This window comes from Ambystoma mexicanum, chromosome 9, assembly GCF_040938575.1.
Source record: "Ambystoma mexicanum isolate Mex_15411 chromosome 9, UKY_AmexF1_1, whole genome shotgun sequence".
Taxonomy (NCBI): Eukaryota; Metazoa; Chordata; class Amphibia; order Caudata; family Ambystomatidae; genus Ambystoma; species Ambystoma mexicanum.
In genome coordinates, this window is record NC_090931.1 from 1,240,615,434 (window position 1) to 1,240,635,156 (window position 19,723).

At 50.7% G+C, this 19,723-nt stretch overlaps 1 protein-coding gene across 1 annotated transcript in view; it reads left to right on the forward strand.

Annotated features, from left to right (window-relative positions):
• ACTR3 (actin related protein 3) overlaps nt 1–15,807 on the forward strand; it is a 260,843-nt gene extending 245,036 nt beyond the window's left edge. Inside the window, exons 11-12 of the mRNA XM_069616585.1 lie at nt 14,311–14,394; nt 14,909–15,807. Of these exons, the coding sequence (XP_069472686.1) occupies nt 14,311–14,394; nt 14,909–15,004 (180 nt within the window). The 3' untranslated portion in view covers nt 15,005–15,807. The remainder of the gene's footprint in view (nt 1–14,310; nt 14,395–14,908) is intronic.
• The last annotated feature ends 3,916 nt before the right edge of the window (nt 15,808–19,723 follow it).

The window sequence follows — 19,723 nt, forward strand, 5'->3', positions numbered from 1 at the left end:
GATGTGCAAGTCCTTTGATGGCGCGCATCAGCTGCGGCGAAATCTTTGAGCACAGCTGTGCGTCAACCTCTGCCTTTCCGCCCTAGGGGACAGCAGTAGAGGGGAGGTTCTTTTCGTTACTACTCCTCCTTTGGTAGAATGAGAGGAGCCACCAGTCAAAGGGGTCAGCGTAGAAGTACCCGTGGTGGTCGGGGAAATAGGGGTGCCAAAGCCGCTCATACCTGCTGTACCTTACCCTGGAGTCATCCCCAGCTCATAATGATAATGAGTCAGAGGTGTATACTATAGAGACTCCAGTTCCACAAGATTCCCCTTTACCTGATTCCCCAGTGGATAATCAGCCCTTGTTTAATGACCTCTTACTCAAAGAAGCTAAGCACTTGGGGATTGAGACTTGCGAAACTCAGCAGGACAAAGATTTTGAGGATGTCCTGGGGGACAAGAGCTGCCACCCAGTTCATACCTATTTTAAAGTCCATTCAAAGGTGGATCCAACCCTCCCTTGAAATGCCCAATCAAACAAGGACAGTCAATCCGTGAATAGAGAAACTATTTCGCCTGGCACCATCTGATCCCTTATATATATCAGAGGACAATTTAGGCCAGATTCATTGGTTGTCACAAGTACCCAGAACAGTTCCGGTACACCTTTTGGCCTCTTCGGAAGCTCCCCCAGACAAGGAGAGCAAGAAGCTATATATCATGGGCGGAAAGATTGCAACCTCAGCTGCATTCCAAGCTGGTATTGCCAACAACTCAACACTGTTGGCAAGCTATGACTGCAATAAATGGGACATAATTACGGCCCTTGTTGACTCTGCTCCAGAGCCTCTAAAATCTGAACTTGCTAGCAGCTGAAGGCAAGGCCACTGCCAGCAGCCTACTAAAGAATAATCTCGATGCTGCAGACCATGCTGGATGTATAATTGCAGAAGGGACCATTCTCAAGCGCCATGCTTGGCTTCACCAGTCTGGCTTTAAGCTGGAGACGCAGGCAATGTTGCTCAACATGCCGTTGGAACCTAATGTACTGTTCGGCAAAGCGGTGGAGAATGCTCGGAAGTCGGCCAAAGAGGAGTATGATCCACTCAAATCCCTTCGGCAATTTACCAATAAACAAACTGGACAAAGGGGCGGGAACAACTTTCCCCGCTTTCGCTGCCAAAGTTCCCAAAGCGGTTCCGGATATGGACAAAACCAGAGTTCTTCATGGAACACCAACCAGGGTCGAGCGTTTCAGGGCTATCGAAGCGGCCAGCGCAAGTCCCGTGGCCGGGGGAGGTCTTCCACTGCCAGAGGTGGAGGGACGCCTCCCAAGCAATGACAGCCCGCTACTGGTCCCCTCCCATCCCTCCCCAGTAGGGGGACGAATTTCAAACATCACCCACGCATTGGAGGGAATAACCACTGACAATTGGGCGTTATCGACGGTAGCGGGAGGTTATTGCATGGAGCTCCTAGAAACACCATCAAACCACCCCCCGTGCCAAAGGAAGACATCAAGAGAAGAACTCATTTGTATTTGGTTTATTCATCTTGATAGAAGTCAACGTGCTGCTCCTCAAAGACGCCATCGAGATTGTGCCATCCATCGAGGTAAACAAGGGCATTTATTCAACATACATGTGCCAAAAAAATATCCAACAATGCGCCCAGTATTAGACTTACGCCCTGCAAACACTTATGGAACACCACAAAAGTTCTGCATGACAATGCTACAACAAGTAATTCCCCTGCTATAACGGGGGGAACTACATGGCAACATTGGATATGAAAGATGCTTATTTTCATATGTCAATGCTCCCAGCGCACAGAAAACTCTTGGGGTTCAAAGTAGCAAACCAGTAGCAAACCAGCACTACCAATTCAAGGTGCTACCCTTTGGAATAGCATCAGCTCCAAGGGTATTCACCAAGGTACTGGCAGTGGTGGTGACGGCGGCGCACTTGCGCAGGCAAGTAATCCCAGTGTGCCCCTACCTGATCACAGGAGAAACTCCCCATCTTTAAAAAGAACCTTAGATCTTCCTTTCCAGTTGGGCTTCTCGATAAACAAAGTAGAGTATTGAACCAAACGCATCAAAACCGTTCCTAGGAGCTGAATTAGATACAAGAACAGGCTTAGCCTTTCCATCCATGGAAAGTGCAGGACATGCTTCGGCAAATACTCCAGTATCAAGCCGGTCTCCAGATGAGTGTATGCAAAGCAATGCGTTTGCTAGGCAGGATAGCATCATGCATATACCTAGCCCCACACGCACGTCTGCGCATGCGACCAAGGCAGGAGTTGTTGGCGAAACAATGGTCTCAAGCAAGTGGTCCGTGGGATGATCTAGTGGTAGTTTCGCCAACACTAGTACAAAGCCTACTCTGGTGGTCAAGAGAAAATCAGTTAAAGGGGAAAACCCTTCCACGATCCCGAAGCACAAGCGATTGTCACAACAGACGTGTCACTCTCTGGGTGGGGGGCTCATTACCTTTACCACACAGCACATGGTCTGTGGACTCGCGTCACAACACAAAACCATATCAACCTGCTGGAACTACTAGCAGTATTCAAAGCACTGCAAGCCTTCGAAATACAACTATTGAACCAAGCAGTTTAGGTCAACTGCAGTGTTCTACATCAACAAACTGGGGAACACACTGTCCAAGATGGCGCAGACAATATGGAAATGGGCACTCCGAAGGGGAATGTCCCTATCCTCCCAACACGTTTCAGGGGTAATCAACACTCTAGCAGACTCTCTGAGCAGAGATCCCATACCTGTTACGCTCACCTGATATCCCCGGGGGTGTCTGGAAGGCTCTGAGATCTGGAACCCTGGATGCGTAGTTGCCCAGTGCTGAATAATGAACCTTAGTTATTTGTAGGGTGAGCTATCCGCCCTGCGTTTCTTGTGTAGGGGCGCTTGACGTTTGTTGGCGAGTTGCCAGAGTTGCTTCACTGGTGCAGTACGCCTTCCTTGGGCCCAGGCCAGCTGTGACCCCCAATCTGCTGGTAGGCCGGTAGGTTTGTTAATTGTAAGTCTTTGTTCTGTTTATGATGGGAATTCGTAAATGTCTTTATCTCCTTCTTTTCAGGTGTGAAGGTCTTGATACTGGCGTGCCGGATCTAGAGGCACGTTTCTAGGTAAGAGAAAGCGCGAAGCGCAGTGCCTTTGTCTTTTGAAGCTAACCTGTGCTTTCTTCTCACAGGCGGCTGTGGGGCTACGAGTGGATGAGAGCGTGATGAAAAACAGGCCCCCGGAATCCGTTAAGGTAGTACAGCGCTGTGCGGTTGTTTAATATTGAAAGCGAACCTGAATGTCTCTACCTTTGCAGATGTTGCTGTGGTGCTCCAGGTGGAAGCGTGGTGTAGCGCGATGGAATTCAGGTAAGATTGATGGAATTCGATGTTTTGGAAGCGCGCGTTCTAATATTATCTTTCCCTTTCTCGTTATTGCAGGTCGCAATGGTCAAACAGTAGCTGTGGTAGCGGTTCGCTGGAAGTCCTTAAGCTAGTACTCACAGGTGAGTGATGTTTCTTCTCTCGGTTTCCAGATTGCAGCCAGTTGAGATGCTGAGTGCTGGATGGTGTTTTCTCAGGTAAAACAGAATAATCTTGTTGTTGCAGGATAACAGGAAAATGCTGAAGACCAGGAGCGGGACACGGTGAGCATCACGCTGCTGGTTGCAGAATAACACAAAGCATGTTCTGCAGTCAGCGTTTGGTTTATATAGCCCAGGTAAAGTAGTACCAGGGAAAGTAGTTCCAGGCCTGCCACACCCGAAACACTAGACCGCATGGCTTGGTTCTTAAAAGTAGACTGTGTGGGTGCTTCCTTGTTGGATTTAAAGGCCCATGTACATAAATGGGACCTAGTTTGAACAGCCCTTCCTTCCTACATATAAGCCTGGTGCCAAAGGTGCCAGGACTGGCTCCAGGAGCCCTTTTGCAGTGGTTTTAAGGCCCTCAGGGTTCTGATGGGAGCCTGCTTGTGGCACAACTTGCGCCCCCTCAGTGGTCATGACACTACCAGAGGAACACTAATGGCAACTAGACTCAAGCGTTGTAGACCACATCTTCTCTCGGTATTATCCAAATTGTTCGTTTACAATTGTTCGAATGACACAATTGTTCGAATAATAGGGGTCCTAATTGACCTTCTGCACAATTGACCGTATGGTCATTTTGATATATATTATGGGTTGGGTTGGTGTAATAATAATATAAGGGGATTTGGAGGGGGGTTGGGGTGGGGGTTGGATTGGGTGGGGGGCCGCATATATATCCTAATTGACCGTTTAAATTCGGTCAATTGTGCAGAAGGTCAATTGTTATTCGAACAATTGACATTCAAACAATTCGTATACAACCCTTCTCTCAGTGGGGTTACCCCACACTAGACTTGTTCGCTACTGGAGAAAGCAAGCAATGCCCAGACTTCGCGTCCAGGTTTACCCAGCGAGACTTCAAGGGGAACGCCCTATGGATGAGCTGGTCAGGGAAATTTGCTTACACTTTCTCCCCACCGGTCAAAATCTCCCTAAAACCCCCCACACTCCCCCCCCCCCCCCCCCCCCAAACACCCTTAATGAGCAGAATAGTGAACAAGATGCACAGGGAGCAGATGACGCTCATCCTAGTTGCTCCTATGTGGGCGAGATAACCATGGTATCCACATATGTGCGAACTGTGATGTGCGATTTCCCCCATCAAGCTCCCGTACCTAACCGACTTGTTAACCCAACATGGGGGGGGGGGGGGAACGGTGCACCCGCAGCCACACTCAAAGAACTTGGCAGCATGGCTCCTGAAGTCATAAAGTTTGGACACCTTAATCTACCACAGCGGTGTATGGGTATCTTCAAGGAGGCACGAAAACCAAACACTAGGCCTTGCTATTTCGACAAGTGGAGAAGATTTGTAATTTGGTGCCAGTCAAAACAAATAAAACCCCATAGAATGTACTCCTTCACGCATTCCAAATTATATGCGCAACTTGTTATATTCGGGGTTAGTATTCAACTCTTTAAAGGTCCACTTGGCTGTCATGGTGCGTGCTCCGAACCCCTGGAACTGTTGGGCCCACCCCAGTCCCTGTCACCCAGAAGGACTTGTCAGGCCCCAAGGAAGTGCCCCAGAGCCTCATGGACTCAGTCCTGGTGCCGTTGGCGCCAGGCTCATGAAATGGGCTGAACTTATGGAACTACTTAATCTGCCTAGTGAGGCTGAGCCTTCTGTATATCCAGTGTGTGGCAGAGGGACTACTTTTCCTGAGAGAGAGGGTGTGGTGAAGGGACTACTTTCTCCAGCATGGGGTCTGGCATGGATTCACATGCTCATGAATATTCCCCGTCGTCCGGCTGGGAATCCTCGGTAAAGAAAGAAATCAGTATCAGTTTCGTTTCTGATCTGTCTTTCGTAGTAGTAACCAATCACTGATCTCTGCGTCATACTGACCACAGCCAATGACTGCCCTCTACCTAAGCCCCGCCTCTGGCAGCCATCTTCAGATTTTTACCGCACGTTCAAGTGTTGGGAGTCTTCGTGCTTAGCTCTCGAGCTTTTACTGCGTGTTTCGCGCTTTTTCAGGTGAATTTTCACATTTTTTTCGGTTAATCGAGCCTCAAGCTCCACCGTTTCTACTCCCGTTAACGGCTACCCGTTGCAGGATTTTCTTACGCCCCTCAAGGGTGAAGATTTCGTCAAATCAACTTCTTGGAGGATTCCAGAAGATTCGCGGCCTACTTCGAGATGGCCCAGGATGCAAGTTTATCGCCCAGACCCAAGCTGTTTCGCAGCTGCCCTGGATGCGGGCTGCAGAATGTGTTTAAGGAAGACGAACATTTGCGATGCCTCTACTGTCTTCATGGGGACAAGACTCCTGCAAGAACTTGTCAGAGCGGACCATGAGGGACCGTCGATCCTGTCTCGCCGGCTGGTTGGAGAAGGGCTCAACGGGTGAGAAGAAGAAGAAAGGGTCCGAGCGGGCTTCTAAGTCCTGTGCGGGCGCCCCGGCGACGGGGGCCCAACACCAGGCCAAGCGCCGCGAGTCCGCTGGCTCTGGGAGCGCCGAAAGGTCGGGCTCTTCAGTCGCCAGGCAGGGCGCACCTTCCCCGGCACCGTCAACCACGAGCCAGCGCTCCGGTTCGGGGAAGAGGAAGTCCGAGACCCTGGGTAAGCTTCAGGAGAAGCCCCGTCCAATCTCTGAAGAGGGGGAGCGAGGCGTCGCCCCTCCCCCGAAGGAGAAGGCCCGGGACGCACCTAGGGTGGTGAAGGCCCCTACCCAGCAGGCAAAGTCCTCTATCGAGGCGACTCTGGCCAAGCCGGCAGAGACCCCGCCAGCGGAGACTGCCTCTGGGACTACAGTTTCCCTGCCGCCAAGGAGGGAATCCTCTTTTCAGCCCATCGTCACGGCCGCCATGATGGAAGAAGCGCGGGGGGCACGGTAGCCTCCTCGAGCTCGGAGTCAGCCTCGGAGGAGGAACTGACCGAGGCCGTGAGGAACCTCGAGGTCCAATTCGAGAAGGTTCGATCCCGTAAGGAAGATCCTCGGGAGATAACCGAGGAAGACGACGATGGCGAGAAAGAGCAGCCTTCCTGTCTGGCGCTGCCGGAACCTAGGCCTCAGGTTGGCTCAGCGGCCATTTTGTCTGCGATCCAGTCCTTATGCCCTGAGATAAGGACGAGATTCCCACGGCCCAGGCCGGAGGACCCGCAACCTGGCCCGTCGGGAAGTCCTCAGAACAAACGACGGAGGACCCAACCCTCTCCTCCGCTCGCCCCCGTAAGGCCTACAGTTCCCTCCTCATCCTCCCACGAGTCGGGAGATGACGGTGCGTTGGGCTCGACAACGGGTTCTGAGGGCGACAACGACGGAACGGGTCTCCCGTCTCCCGGGCCTCGCCGCCCGACGAGATTGGCTCATTCCACGCCATGATCGCCAGGGCGTCCGAATTGTTCCAGCTCTGCCCGGAGGAGCAGAAAAAGGAAGGTTTCCTCTATCAGCGCCGGGAGGCCAAGAGGAAGACTGTCATCGCGGTGCCTCTAATCGATGACATCTGGGAGGAGGGCCTGTCGGTTCTCAAAAACCCCTCCACGGCATCAGCCAAACGGGACCGGTACGAGAAGTAGTACCGGGTCCCCGAAACCGCTCCCCTGTGCCTCAGGGCCCAGCCAACGCCGGACTCGGTCGTCTCGGCGGCGGCGAAGAAGAAAGCAGTGGGGTCAGGAGCCTCGACGTCTAATTCCCCGCCAAACGGCGAGGGAAAGAAGTTGCACGCCATGGGGCAGCGGGTCATTTCGTCTGCGGCGGCGACGATCAAAGCGGCCAACGCCCTGGCGATTGTGGCCCGTTACGACAGGGAGCTCTGGTTTAAGCTGGCCCCCATATTGGACTTCCTGCAGTCGACAAAAGGTCCGAGGCCCTGGAAATACTGCAAGAGGGCGAGGTGGCGTCGGACCACGCCATAACGGTGGCAACCGATATTGCCGATACCGGGTTCCGCCAGCTGGGCAACAGTGTTTGCTTACGACGACCGGGTTGCTCCGGGCGACCGACTTCCGTCAGGACGTCCAGACCAGAGTGTTGGACATACTGTTCGACGGCAGCAACTTGTTCGGGAAGGCGGTGGACGAATCCCTCCAAAACATAAAAACGGACACGGCCCGCGCCCTAGGAGCCCTTCAGCAACGACGGCCCTTTCGGAGCTCCGGAGGCAGACAGGGTGCCTCCAAGGGATCCAGCGGTGGCTCGTCGTCCTACTGCCAGGCGGCACGCTCCTCGTCTCAGGAGGCCTACAGGGGTCGCGGCAAGCAGGGAGCGCCTCGCTGCCGTCGGCAAGGTGGCCAGGGCGGCAAGGCCACCACCTCCAAGCAGGATTGAACCGGCCGTGGTCTCGGGCCCCCACCGAAGCACCCCGGTGGGAGGCCGGCTGACTAATTTCGTCGGCGTGTGGAAGTCCATCTCCACCGACCGTTGGGTGCTGGATACCCTGGCAAGAGGACACTCTATTGAATTCCTGAAGAAGTGCCCTCACGTTCCACCTGTGGCCCTGAAGGTAAATCACGTCCCGCAACTGCTGTTGGAAGTACGGGCGATGCTCAGGAAAGGCGCCATGGAGCTTGTCCCGAAGAGGCTCCGGGGTGTACTCAAGGTACTTCCTCGTCAGGAAGAAGACGGGCGGCTGGCGCCCCTTCCTGGACTTTTGTCGTTCGAACAAATGCATCAGATCACAAAAGTTCAGGATGGTCACCCTCCAGCTGGAGGAAGGCGACTTTCTATCGTCGTTGGACCTGGAGGATGCATACTTCCACATTCCCATCCTCAAAAGTCACCGAAAGTTCCTCAGGTTCGTCGTCCAGGGACGCCACTACCAATTCAGAGCACTGCCGTTCGGATTGAAGTCGGCCCCCAGGGTCTTTCCCAAGTGCCTAGCACCAGTGGCGGCGCGGCTGCACCTGCAGGGGATTCACGTCTACCCCTACCTGGACGACTGGCTCATCCGCTCAAGGACGAGGGAGCTCGCCGTCGAACACACTGCGAGGACCGTCCAGCTACTCAGACCTGGGATTCGCCATAAACTATCCAAAGTCCCACCTGGTGCCGTCGCAGGTGGCCCTGTTTCTGGGAGCGAAGCTCGATAGTGAGGCGCCTGGCGGCCCCGTCGGAACAACGGACGAAGACCATTCTAGGCAAAGTGCAGCGCCTGCTAGCCACGGACGTGGCCAGGGTGAGGTCCATCAAGTCCCTCCTGGGGATTAAGTCCTCTTGCATCTACCTGGTGCGCCTCTGCAGACTACGGATGCGGCCTCTTCAAGAATTTCTCGACGCCCGTTGGATGCAGGCGACGGGCACCTTCGAGGACAGGGTCCCCCTCAACGAGGTGTTCCGGTGGGCGATTCAGTGGTGGGGCGTTCGAGCGCACCTCACGGCGGGCAAGGACTTTCAGACGCCGGCGTACCAGGAGACGGTGACGACGGACGCCTCCCTGCAAGGTTGGGGCGCCCACACCGGAGATCTCCACGCAAGAGGCCTCTGGCTCCCGGAGGAGAGGCTCCTGCACATCAACGTCCTGGAACTCCGAGCCGTGTTCTGGGCTCTCAAATCGTTCCTCCCGTGGCTCAAGGGCAAGGTGGTGCGGATCTTCACGGACAACACCACGACAATGTTTTACATACGGAAGCAGGGAGGCACCAGATCCCCAGCCCTATCCAAGGAGGCACAGGATCTGTGGCACTGGGCGGTCGCCCAGGGGATGTTCCTGGTTCCCTTCCATCTGGCAGGAGAAAGCAGCACCATTGCCGACTCGCTCAGCAGGGAGCTACGCGCGTGTCACGAGTGGGAACTGCGCCAGGATCAGGTGGATCAACTCTTCCGACGATGGGGCAAACCCCAAATCGACCTGTTCGCAACAGCGACGAACTCGAAGTGCAAGAGGTTCACCAGCAGGTTTCCCCAGCCGAGAAGCATGGGCGATGCGTTCTCGTTCCCCTGGGACGGCCTATACCTGTATGCGTTCCCGCCGTTGCTGCTTCGACTCATCAACCAGCTCAAGAGGTCCCGGTGCAGGATGATCCCCGTCGCACCGGCGTGGCCGAGGCAGATCTGGTTCCCGGACCTTCTGGACTTGTCAACGTCCCCTCCCATCAAGCTGTCAGCAGACGCGGACCTTCTCTTCAGAGAAGGAGGCGCCATCTTCCACCACGACCCGGCGTCGCTGAACCTGCAGGCTTGGCTCCTGCAGCGCTAGAGTTTGGAGGCTACGAAATAACGGCCGATTGCAGAGAGGTTCTTGCAAAGGCCAGGGCGTCCTCGACTTTCAAATGCTACGGTCATAAGTGGAAGAGGTTCTCTATCTGGTGCCGAGCACAGAAGATCAACCCCCTACGGATTACGGCCCCTCAAGTGTTGCCGTACCTGCTATCGCTGGCAAAGGCTGGGCTAGCCCATGCCTCCATTAAGATTCATCTGGCGGCGATCTCCAGATATACCAGAACCAGAGGACGGACGTCCCTGTGGTCCCATCGACTGGTAAGAGTTTATGAAAGGACTGTTCCGGTCGTTCCCGCCGGTGAAGGCCCCGGCCCCGGCGTGGGAACTTAACGTGGTGCTGACCAGGCTCATGGGGCCCCCATTCGAGCCGATGCACTCCGCACCGATGAAGTTTTTGTCGTGGAAGACTGCATTCCTGGTGGCCATTACCTCTGCACGACGAGTGGGAGAGATCCAGGCCCTATCCTGCAAAGCACCGTACTTGACTTTCCATGCCTCGAGGGTGGTGCTTAGGACGCACCCCTCCTTTATGCCCAAGGTGCCGTCGGACTTGAATCTTAATGAGCCCTTGGTGTTACCTGTTTTCTTCCCGTCTCCTTCGTAGCCGGCCGAGAGGACTTTGCGCTCGCTGGATGTGGCTAGAGCGCTGAAGTTCTACGTGGACCGCACAAAGAGTTTCCGGAGGACATCACAGCTGTTTCTGAACTTTGGACCTGTGAATCCAGGGAAGGCTCTCTCGAAGTCTTCTATTTCCAGATGGCTCTCTGGCTGCATCATGCACTGCCACCGGTTGGCTAACCGACCGCTGCCAGGCCGTCCGAGAGCCCATTTGACCAGAGCGATCGCTGCTACTACGGCGTTCTTATCTGGTGTGCCCCTGCTGGATATCTGCAGGGCTGCTATGTGGAGGTCGACGCACACCTTCACGAGATTCTACTGCGTCGATCGGGATTCCAGGGAGGAGTCCAGGGTCGGCCAAGCAGTGCTGCGCAACCTGTTCGCTTAAGGTGAGCCTGGTGAGGAGGTAAGAGATGCTTAATGTTGAGCCTTTTGCCACCCCCCGTGGTTGTGCATGTGTGTACTGCTATTTATTCTTATATTCATGAGCATGTGAATCCATGCCAGACCCCATGCTGGAGAAGGAACAAGTTACTTACCTGTAAATGTTGTTCTCCAGCATGGGTCTGGCATGGATTCACATGCAAACCCTCCCGCCTACCCCTCTGCGGCTCTTCACTTGGTCATACTGCCTCTTCACGTGCTACCAAATCTGAAGATGGCTGCCAGAGGCGGGGCTTAGGTAGAGGGCAGTCATTGGCTGTGGTCAGTATGACGCAGAGATCAGTGATTGGTTACTACTACGAAAGACCGATCAGAAACGAAACTGATACTGATTTTTATTCTTTACCGAGGATTCCCAGCCTGACGACGGGGAATATTCATGAGCATGTGAATCCATGCCAGACCCATGCTGGAGAACAACAGTTACAGGTAAGTAACTTGTTCCTTATCTGGAACTACTTGCAAGGCTATTTAAGCCACACCCTGCAGGCAGAACACGCTTCGTGTTATTCTGCACTCCTGCACCGTAACGCTCACCGTGTCGGCTCTGTCCTCGAGCTTGTACAGCCACGCCCGTCTGAGATTTTCATCCATTGGTGCCTGGAAGAAGAAAAGGAGAACAGGTGTTACTACAGCGACAAAGGCCTTACCTGCAATTCCGTTCATCGGCCTCGTCTCCAGCAGGTCTTCTGACCGCCGCCCCTGTTGGGAAAGGACTTCTGCGTAGGCATCCAATACTCACCCGGGATTCTGCATTCCTCCGGGTTACTTCGGAGCGGTTCTTCCATTCTTCATCTTGGGGCCGCGCCACACCTGCAAAAAGGGAACAGAAAACAGCAGGTTAGTCGCGCACAATACAAAAACGAACAATTTTTCAGCCATCCAGCGCCATTCATCCGCGCTAATACTCACCTGGAGGCAACCAGTTCAGCATCCTATGAGAGTGAATTCTTCTTCTAACCTTCCATACGAAACTGTGTCTGCAAGAAAGACAAAACACGTTTAAACCTTGGAACAATAAGAATTTGAGCATCTATACCAAGCTGTCATTGGGATAGAGACTTACCTGATTAATCCAAGCATTCCCGAAACACAGCAAGAGACACTCAGGAACAGTGAACTAACTGTGCCCAGAGAAAGACTGAGCCTATTGCGCATCTGCTGAAGGTCAAGCAGGACGGAGAGCCAAACTCAAAGGTGAGCAGGAGAGGAGTCGGGCATCAAGAGGTTGCAGGAAGTGGGACCAATCCAACCCACTCATTACTTAACATCTTGTTTCAACATTGCAGGCTAACGCCTTCTGGGGAGATAACTGGGGAGAGGACGCCATCATACCATCAAAACTACGCCAGTACAGATATTGGTCATACGACTACGTGCTACGCCCCCGTGGAGACCAGGTGAGCGTGACACTGGCAGTTTTATCAGTCTATACCATCTCTCAAAGTAAAGTATCGTGGTGGAAAGTGTCAGTCATTAAGGCATTCATGGAGGGAGTTAAGAGACTCCACCCTCCAATTTCAAACCCCCCACCAGCATGGAATCTCAATGTAGTACTACAAAGCTCATGGGACCCTCTTTGAAGCCTATGCATCAGTCAAGTCTTAAACACCTGACCTACAAAACTGCCTTCTTAGTGGCTATTACTTCACTAAGAAAAGTTAGTGAATTGAAAACATTGTCAGTGCACGACCCTTTCTTTATTATCCATAAAGATAAATTGGTTTTACGTACTCATCCTAGATTCTCTCCTAAATTCATTTCTAAATTCCACGTAAACCAATCCATTGCGCTTCCGGCTTTCTTTCAGAATCCAACTAGCTCAGCTGAGGTAAAACTCCACACACTAGATGTGAGGAGAGCAGTCCTCTACTACGTAGACAAGACCAGGCCGCTTAGGAAAACAAACTGTCTCCATCGTCACAGGGAGAGAAGGAGACCGCATTTCCATGAATGCCATCTCCAGATGGATAGTCAAATGTATACAATGATGCTATTCATTATCAAATAAAATGCAGCCTTTCACACCAAGAGCTCAATCCACACGGAGCACATGAGCTACTCTGGCTTTTATCGCAAATGTCCCCTTAGACAGTATTTGCCAAGCAGCTACATGGAGCTCAGTACACACCTTCACTCAGCACTACTGCATTGACACACATTCCAAAGCAGATATACAGGTGGGGCAAGCGGTTCTAAAACATATATTTGCTGCTGTTCCTTCTCACAACCCACCACCTTCTCCTAATACTGCTGGCTAAACTATGCATAGCATGTGATCTAAGCAGATTCCACAAGCCTCAGAAGGGATACATTACTCACCGTAATCGTATTTCTGATGCTTGTATCTGCTTAGATTCACATGCGTCCCCCTTCCTCCCGTGCGAGAAGGTGCATAGAAGTTATTTGAGCTTTGAGCTTGGGTAGACCTGTACTCAAGCAACACTTCATGCAACCTCATGTCGGAACACAACAATCTGAGGGACCTCGACGCATGAAGGACCATGGGTACAGTGAACATCACACTACGGATAGTATTACTGGCACACCCTGTCATCCATTTTCGAGTTTCGAAACAACTGTAATACTCTGCAGCTTCCACTAGATGTCGCCTATGCATAGCATGTGAATCTAAGCAGATACCGCACGTTCGAGTGTTGGGAGTCCTCCCTCTGTATTAAAAAAAGTGCAAGAAATTCAATTTTTATTATTGCCATTGGACCAAAAAAACCCTGTCTTTTCAGCCTCGTTGCTTTCGTGTTTTTCACAAAGATCACCTTAACCCCACCTGCTGCCATGACTGGTTGGGATATCATTTTCAATTTCAACAGTTTTTGCTTTTTTTCTTTTGTGACTTTTCTGCCGTTTATTTTAAAGTGTGGAGAATTAGGTTAAAACTGAGCCATTGGGGCATGCGCAGTTGCATATATTTAACAGCGGTTTCATCCAGCATCATTGCCCATGATGCTGTGTAGCAGCCGGTCATGGAGTGCACCCATGCACACAGAACATGCTTTAGAGATTTTCTGACTAAGCCTACATCTGGATCTATTTCTAAGATGATCTCTAGGAGGGAGATCAATAAATAGAAAGAATATTACTAAAGGTAAGTAGTTTGCTCCTCACACTGCCGTTGAGGTAAATAGAATGAATGCCAGATTATTCTTGTAGAAGTCGTCTGTATTCTGGACTAAGACGAAAAAAGTTATGAGTAAAAAAAAAAGAAAGTACAGGCACTTGGAAGCACAACCAAAATAAAAACACGAGAAGACCTACATTAGGAGAGTATTCACACAGGAGTATGAAAGTGGTGTTTGGGGGGAAAATTCATTTCCAATTGTAGTTTGTGATTTACCTCAAGTATACTGTCCGAATTTGAGAAGCATGGTTTGCATCAGTTAAACATACTTTATTTGATAGCCATTACAAATAGATAATCTCTCCTATGATACTAAGATGTATTAAACATTCATTTTTATTTTTTGCAGCCAAAACCTATTGATGTACAGGTCATTACACATCATATGCAGCGATATGCAGTCTGGTTTGGCGGATCAATGTTAGCATCCACTGTAAGTTGTATTTTGGTATACAAGTATTGGATTGAGTTAATTGAGTTCACTGTTCGCAATGACATTAATCATACTTTAGATTGCTGGAAAACCTGCATGTTGCAATGTAATTATGAAATTAATTCTCAGTGTAGGAACAGATTTTGTATAGAATTTGAAATTCGTTGGGAACACCACAACTTGATGGCAACATTTTGATTTGATAGATATTTCAAACTTTCATTTGACTGCTTACATTTTTGGTATGTAGAGCAAAATCTTGACAAAACTAAATGCAATGCCAAACATCTGGAAAACTACTTTGAGTAAAACCCTAAATTAGCGATATTTCTTTATAGAAAGGTTTTTAATAATTGTCTTTGGAAGAAACCTCTAAAATTGCTTTCAAATGTGTTGAAGTTTTGCAAAGTGATGCTAGAAAGCAAGCTGAAAGTGTAACTGCCTGTACAATTTCACCTATGTAATTACATGTAAAATGTTAAACTTTTGTTCTTTGTCGCCCACCCGATTTTAGCCTGAGTTCTACCAAGTATGCCACACCAAAAAAGATTACGAAGAGATTGGACCTAGTATCTGTCGCCACAATCCTGTGTTTGGAGTTATGTCTTGAAGCTGGCATCCTGGGTGCTCGCAGTTGGGGATACTGCAACCTCCACAATATTAGTCAATATGACTGCATTTAAAAATGGATAACAACATGATAAAGACCAAACACAATTCAAATGGAATATTTTAATGTCTCAATACGAGGACCTTGTAGAACGCCAAAATTAAGTGTTGTTTTTTCTTCTTTCGATTGAATATTTGATCCTGTGTTTAAGAAAACAAAGTGGGTTTTAGTTTTTTTGTGCCCTGATATTTTGTATATTGATGGATTAGCAAACATTTGATGGGAGTTGACTGTGTAGATGGTTAGTTCTATAATACTTGAATTGTATGCTTTGGTGTACAATGCAAGAGATTGTTTATATTTCATACTTTTTTTTTATACACATTGAGGAAAAATATCAATTGAGGAAGCAAATCCTAACCCTTGAGAAATCTACCAATAGCAATTAAAATATTTAATTAAAACTTGCAAACTGCCACATAATTGCTTTCTTTCTCACGTCACCAGTTAATACAAAATGCATCTGATATAAGAACCCTGATTCCACACATTGCCACTGAAAGTGCTTTGTGAACCGAGGAGCTATGGTAGTATTCTTAATTGATCCTCTGCCTGCTAGTGCTTTCTGATTACGCTGTGCATTCTCATGCTATTACTTGCTGGAGAAAGAAAAGAAAAGACTGGACTGTTGGATCAGTATTTCAGATCTCTATTGTGTCATTTCTGATCAAAAACCAAACCAAGGTAATACAATTGGTGCATTTAAAGCCTAGCACCATTCCAATAAAGACACAATCTTTTTATACCTGTGTGAGTTGTTTTTTTTAGTATGCATACTCACGTTTCATTCGATGTGCAAAAAGGAAACCATGGAAATTTATTTGGGTTAGTTTGTGTAATGTGTGATTGTGAATTGTCTGCAAACTTACAGAACATGTGTTCTTGAAAATTAAAATCTCATTCTTAAACAGTGCCAATATAGTCAGCTAAGCTACTTGGTGAAAATGTCTCTGCAATATTGCATTTGAAAACCACGAAGAAAAGGAGATTGAGAAAGAGGACTTTTATGCATGCATTTTCACCCTAAAGGACAGAAGACGTCTATATGCAATGTTTTCACAAGGCTTTTGCTGAAGTATGCTCCAACATGAGAGAAACTAAAAGAAACGCTGCATCTTTTTGTTTTGTGAGAATAGTAGCCTTGTATTGCCAGGCCCTATTGGGCATTGATCCACTGTAGCTACAGGGCTAGCTGGTGATTTGTGGGTGTAGTGAGGTTGATCTGTGTCCCCCCTATTGCAGGTACATGTTTGGAGGGAAAGCATGATTAGTACTTTCTCTTGAAATCTTGGTTCCATCAGCAGGCGTTCTTAATAGCCAGGAGAGCTGGTTAAGGGAGACTTTTTTGTGAAACCTGCTTCTAAAAGGCATGTTTTGTTTCCCTGTGCCTGTTACATTGTGTTTGTAACATTAATGTCTCAGTACGTGATGGTGTCAGTGTTGTTTAGGCCTACTAGTTGTGTTCTCCAACTGAATGCAACTTAAATTTCCAATCCATAATGGCGGTCACTGACAGGAATAAAATCTGTGTCATTCCTTTCTTTATTCTATGACTAGCGCAGCGTGTCGTGCTTTCAGTGGTCTATCTAGCGTGCGCACTGGTTTTTGTATGTGGGCATACTAGATGTACTCCTACATCCCGTCCCCTTTCCTCCATACAGCATGGGCGTTCCTCGCTAGGGACGGGAGACAGAACGTTTTTCAACAGAAAAAAACCTTCTTCCCCTTTAAATTTAGAGGCACACGTCCCTGGGAGCGTGTGCTCCCCTGACTACCCCCACCGCTGCCACTCCTCAGTCTCCTTTTCCATGTCGATGGGAATGAGCGGCTTTCACCAGCGCTCCTGGGTTTGGCTTCGGTCTTGTAATACCACGCACTTGTTTTTTGGTCTTAATCAGGTACTCGGTCCTCTGGCACCACGCTCCTCCCCGGCGCATGTCTAGGTCAGCAGTTGACCAGCCTGCAAAGGGCTCTTTTCTACATCTGACCCCCACGCTCTTTGCCTCTGCTGCCTTGGCCCCGAGCACGACTGGGACGGTTGTACCTCGTGTGACGTGCTTACACCGCACGCTCTGAAGAACAGGTTAGCCTGGTGGAGGGAGGTCTTGGAGAAGTTGCCTCCAGAGGACTTGAAGGACTTCGTCAGACATAAGTCCCGGCCCAAGGTAGGGCTGCTTTTTTCCATCGCACCCCGCAAGGGTGATTCCTTCCCAAGGAACCGCCCGAGTGGGAGGAACCAGTCGGGTTCTTGGACCAGCACATGTACCGTGGCTACTTCAGCTACTGGCCACCAGGCCGAGGGGTCATTGGATCCTTCCGGGGACAGTGCTGAGAGAGTGCAAGTTTCTTTTACCGTGTGTGCACCCGAGGGGTTACGCTCTAGAATTGTACACATGTCTGAAGGGGTGCCTGTACGCAGCACTACCGGCGATGCGGCTGAGGGCAACACGCCTACCAGGCCCATTCAGAGATGCAGGGTAGGTCTCATGCTCCACCGCCAATAGTTCTGGAGGAGGCCGGGCCCAGCGAAGCAAACACCATGACTTTGGAACGCAGCCTGACAAGATGGCCATTGTGCCAGACAAAATGGTCGCTTGTCCGATACCCCCCCCATGGTGCAGAGAACGAGTTTCATGGTGGGGACTGGTCTCAACCACGTACATGGCCTACAGCTTATGCATCAGCATCGCAGGGCAGAATAACCCTGCAACCGGCAAGACAGAGTACACACCGGCCCCAGCAGCTGTCTGCTACCCCGTCAATGCCACCCCACCGGCCGGTGAGATGCCCTCAGATGGGGGGCCAACCTTAGGGATGTGATCAGGGACATGCTCCCTCTGGCCCCTCTGCCTTCGCCTATAGTCATTCCTCCTATGGTTCCAGTGCTGCAGCCCCTGCTGCCCTTGCTGGGTCCTTCGATTCCAGCTCCCCTGCCTCCCACAGTTCAGGTATTTCCACACCAGCCTCCGGTTCCTACACCGCAGCCCTCGGTGCCCAGCACTCCTGCGCCCGCACCGGACCAACCGAACACACTGGTGGACAGAGACGAGGAGGAGGACGCAGACATGCCGCCCTCGGCTAAGGCCTTTCATGAACGGCTCTCTGGTTTGGCTGAATATTTGGGGCTTCCCCCAACCTGAGGTGGAACAACCAGAGGCGGGGGGTCCTGGCTGAGGTCCTCACTCTACGCCATGCAACTAGAACGGGGATCCTGATGGAGAAGAACTTTGTTGCCTTGGCCAAAAAGGGATGGCTTAACCCCCATTTGGCATAGCCTGTCAATCGGCACCTTGATGCCAAGGATAGGTAATTGGAGGAGGATCCACTCTTGCTGTCAGCACACCCTCAACCGCACTCTTCGGTGATCGCTGCGGCGTTACTCTACTCCAAGCCTCAGTCGTCCTCGGCCCCCTTGTCCTCAGCGCTTCTAGGCAAGGAGAAGATGATCTTGGAAGCTTACGGATAGGTTTATTCTAACGCCACACTGCACCTTTGTGAATCCAACGTAGATGCCATGCTGGCAGCCGTTAACGAGAAGCTTTGGCGGGAAATAGCGGACTTCCTTCCAGAACTTCAGGTGCAGAGCCAGTCACGTTTCAAGGTGAGGCTGGCAGAAGCTAAATTGGTGGTGCAGAACATCATGGAGTCCACTATGGCCCACATTGACACCTCAGGCCAGGCCATCTGCATTGCCACGGACATAAGGACTGCCTGGCTAGGGGCTACCAAGTTCATCCTTGACCTCCAGGAATGCATATTGGACCTTCCTTTCGACAGTGGCGACCTCTTCTATTCCACCACCGATGAGGAGCTAGATAAAAAGAAACAGTTCCCAAACTGCAACGGCTTCATCCTCATGAAGGACACGCCCAAGGCGTACACCCAGTCGCATCAATGCTCTGACAATGGGCAGGTGTTCGGCGGGTTCCGGGGCTTCCAAGAACGGAGGTCGAGACAGTCTGACCGTTCTCCGTGTCAGCACTGACGCAAACAGCAGAAGGGGGTCAGCAAGATCTTCTTTTAGTCCCCCTCCTCTGGACCAGCCTCCGCGGGAAAGGAGGCATGACGTACCCCTTTGGTTCCAACGTGTGTCTGATGCAAAACGGGCTTGTCCTTCACTGTCTTGTTGTCGGAGGTTCGCAGACCCCTGAATCCTATCCGTAGTGTCTACTGGTTACCGTCTACAGATGCCTCCCCCCGCCACCTCCACTCCCACAGGGTGGGACGACAGCTCTGTTGGCAGAAATGTGTTCATTCGCATTGAGCCAGGCGGTGGAAGAAGTCCCAGCCTCCCAGTGAGGCTCAGGCTTCTACTCCAGGATATTCGCCATACAAAAGAAGAACCAGGCTGGCCTTAGAGTTGTGTTGGACCTCTCCACCAACAACTTCTCCCACCCTCTCCAAAACTTCAAGATGGTTACGCCAGCATGCATTGTGGAGACATTGTGCAGGGTAGACTGCATGTGCTCCCTAGATCTGAAGGACACGTATCTACAAATCCCAATTTGGCAGCTTCATATGTCCTTTCTACAGTTCAGTATCATGGGCTTCCATTTCCAATACAAGGGTCTACCCTTCGGCCTCAACTCAGCCCTCAGGGTATCTACCAGACTTATGAATGCCACCCTCTTCAGGGCCCAAGGCCACCATGTCTACCTG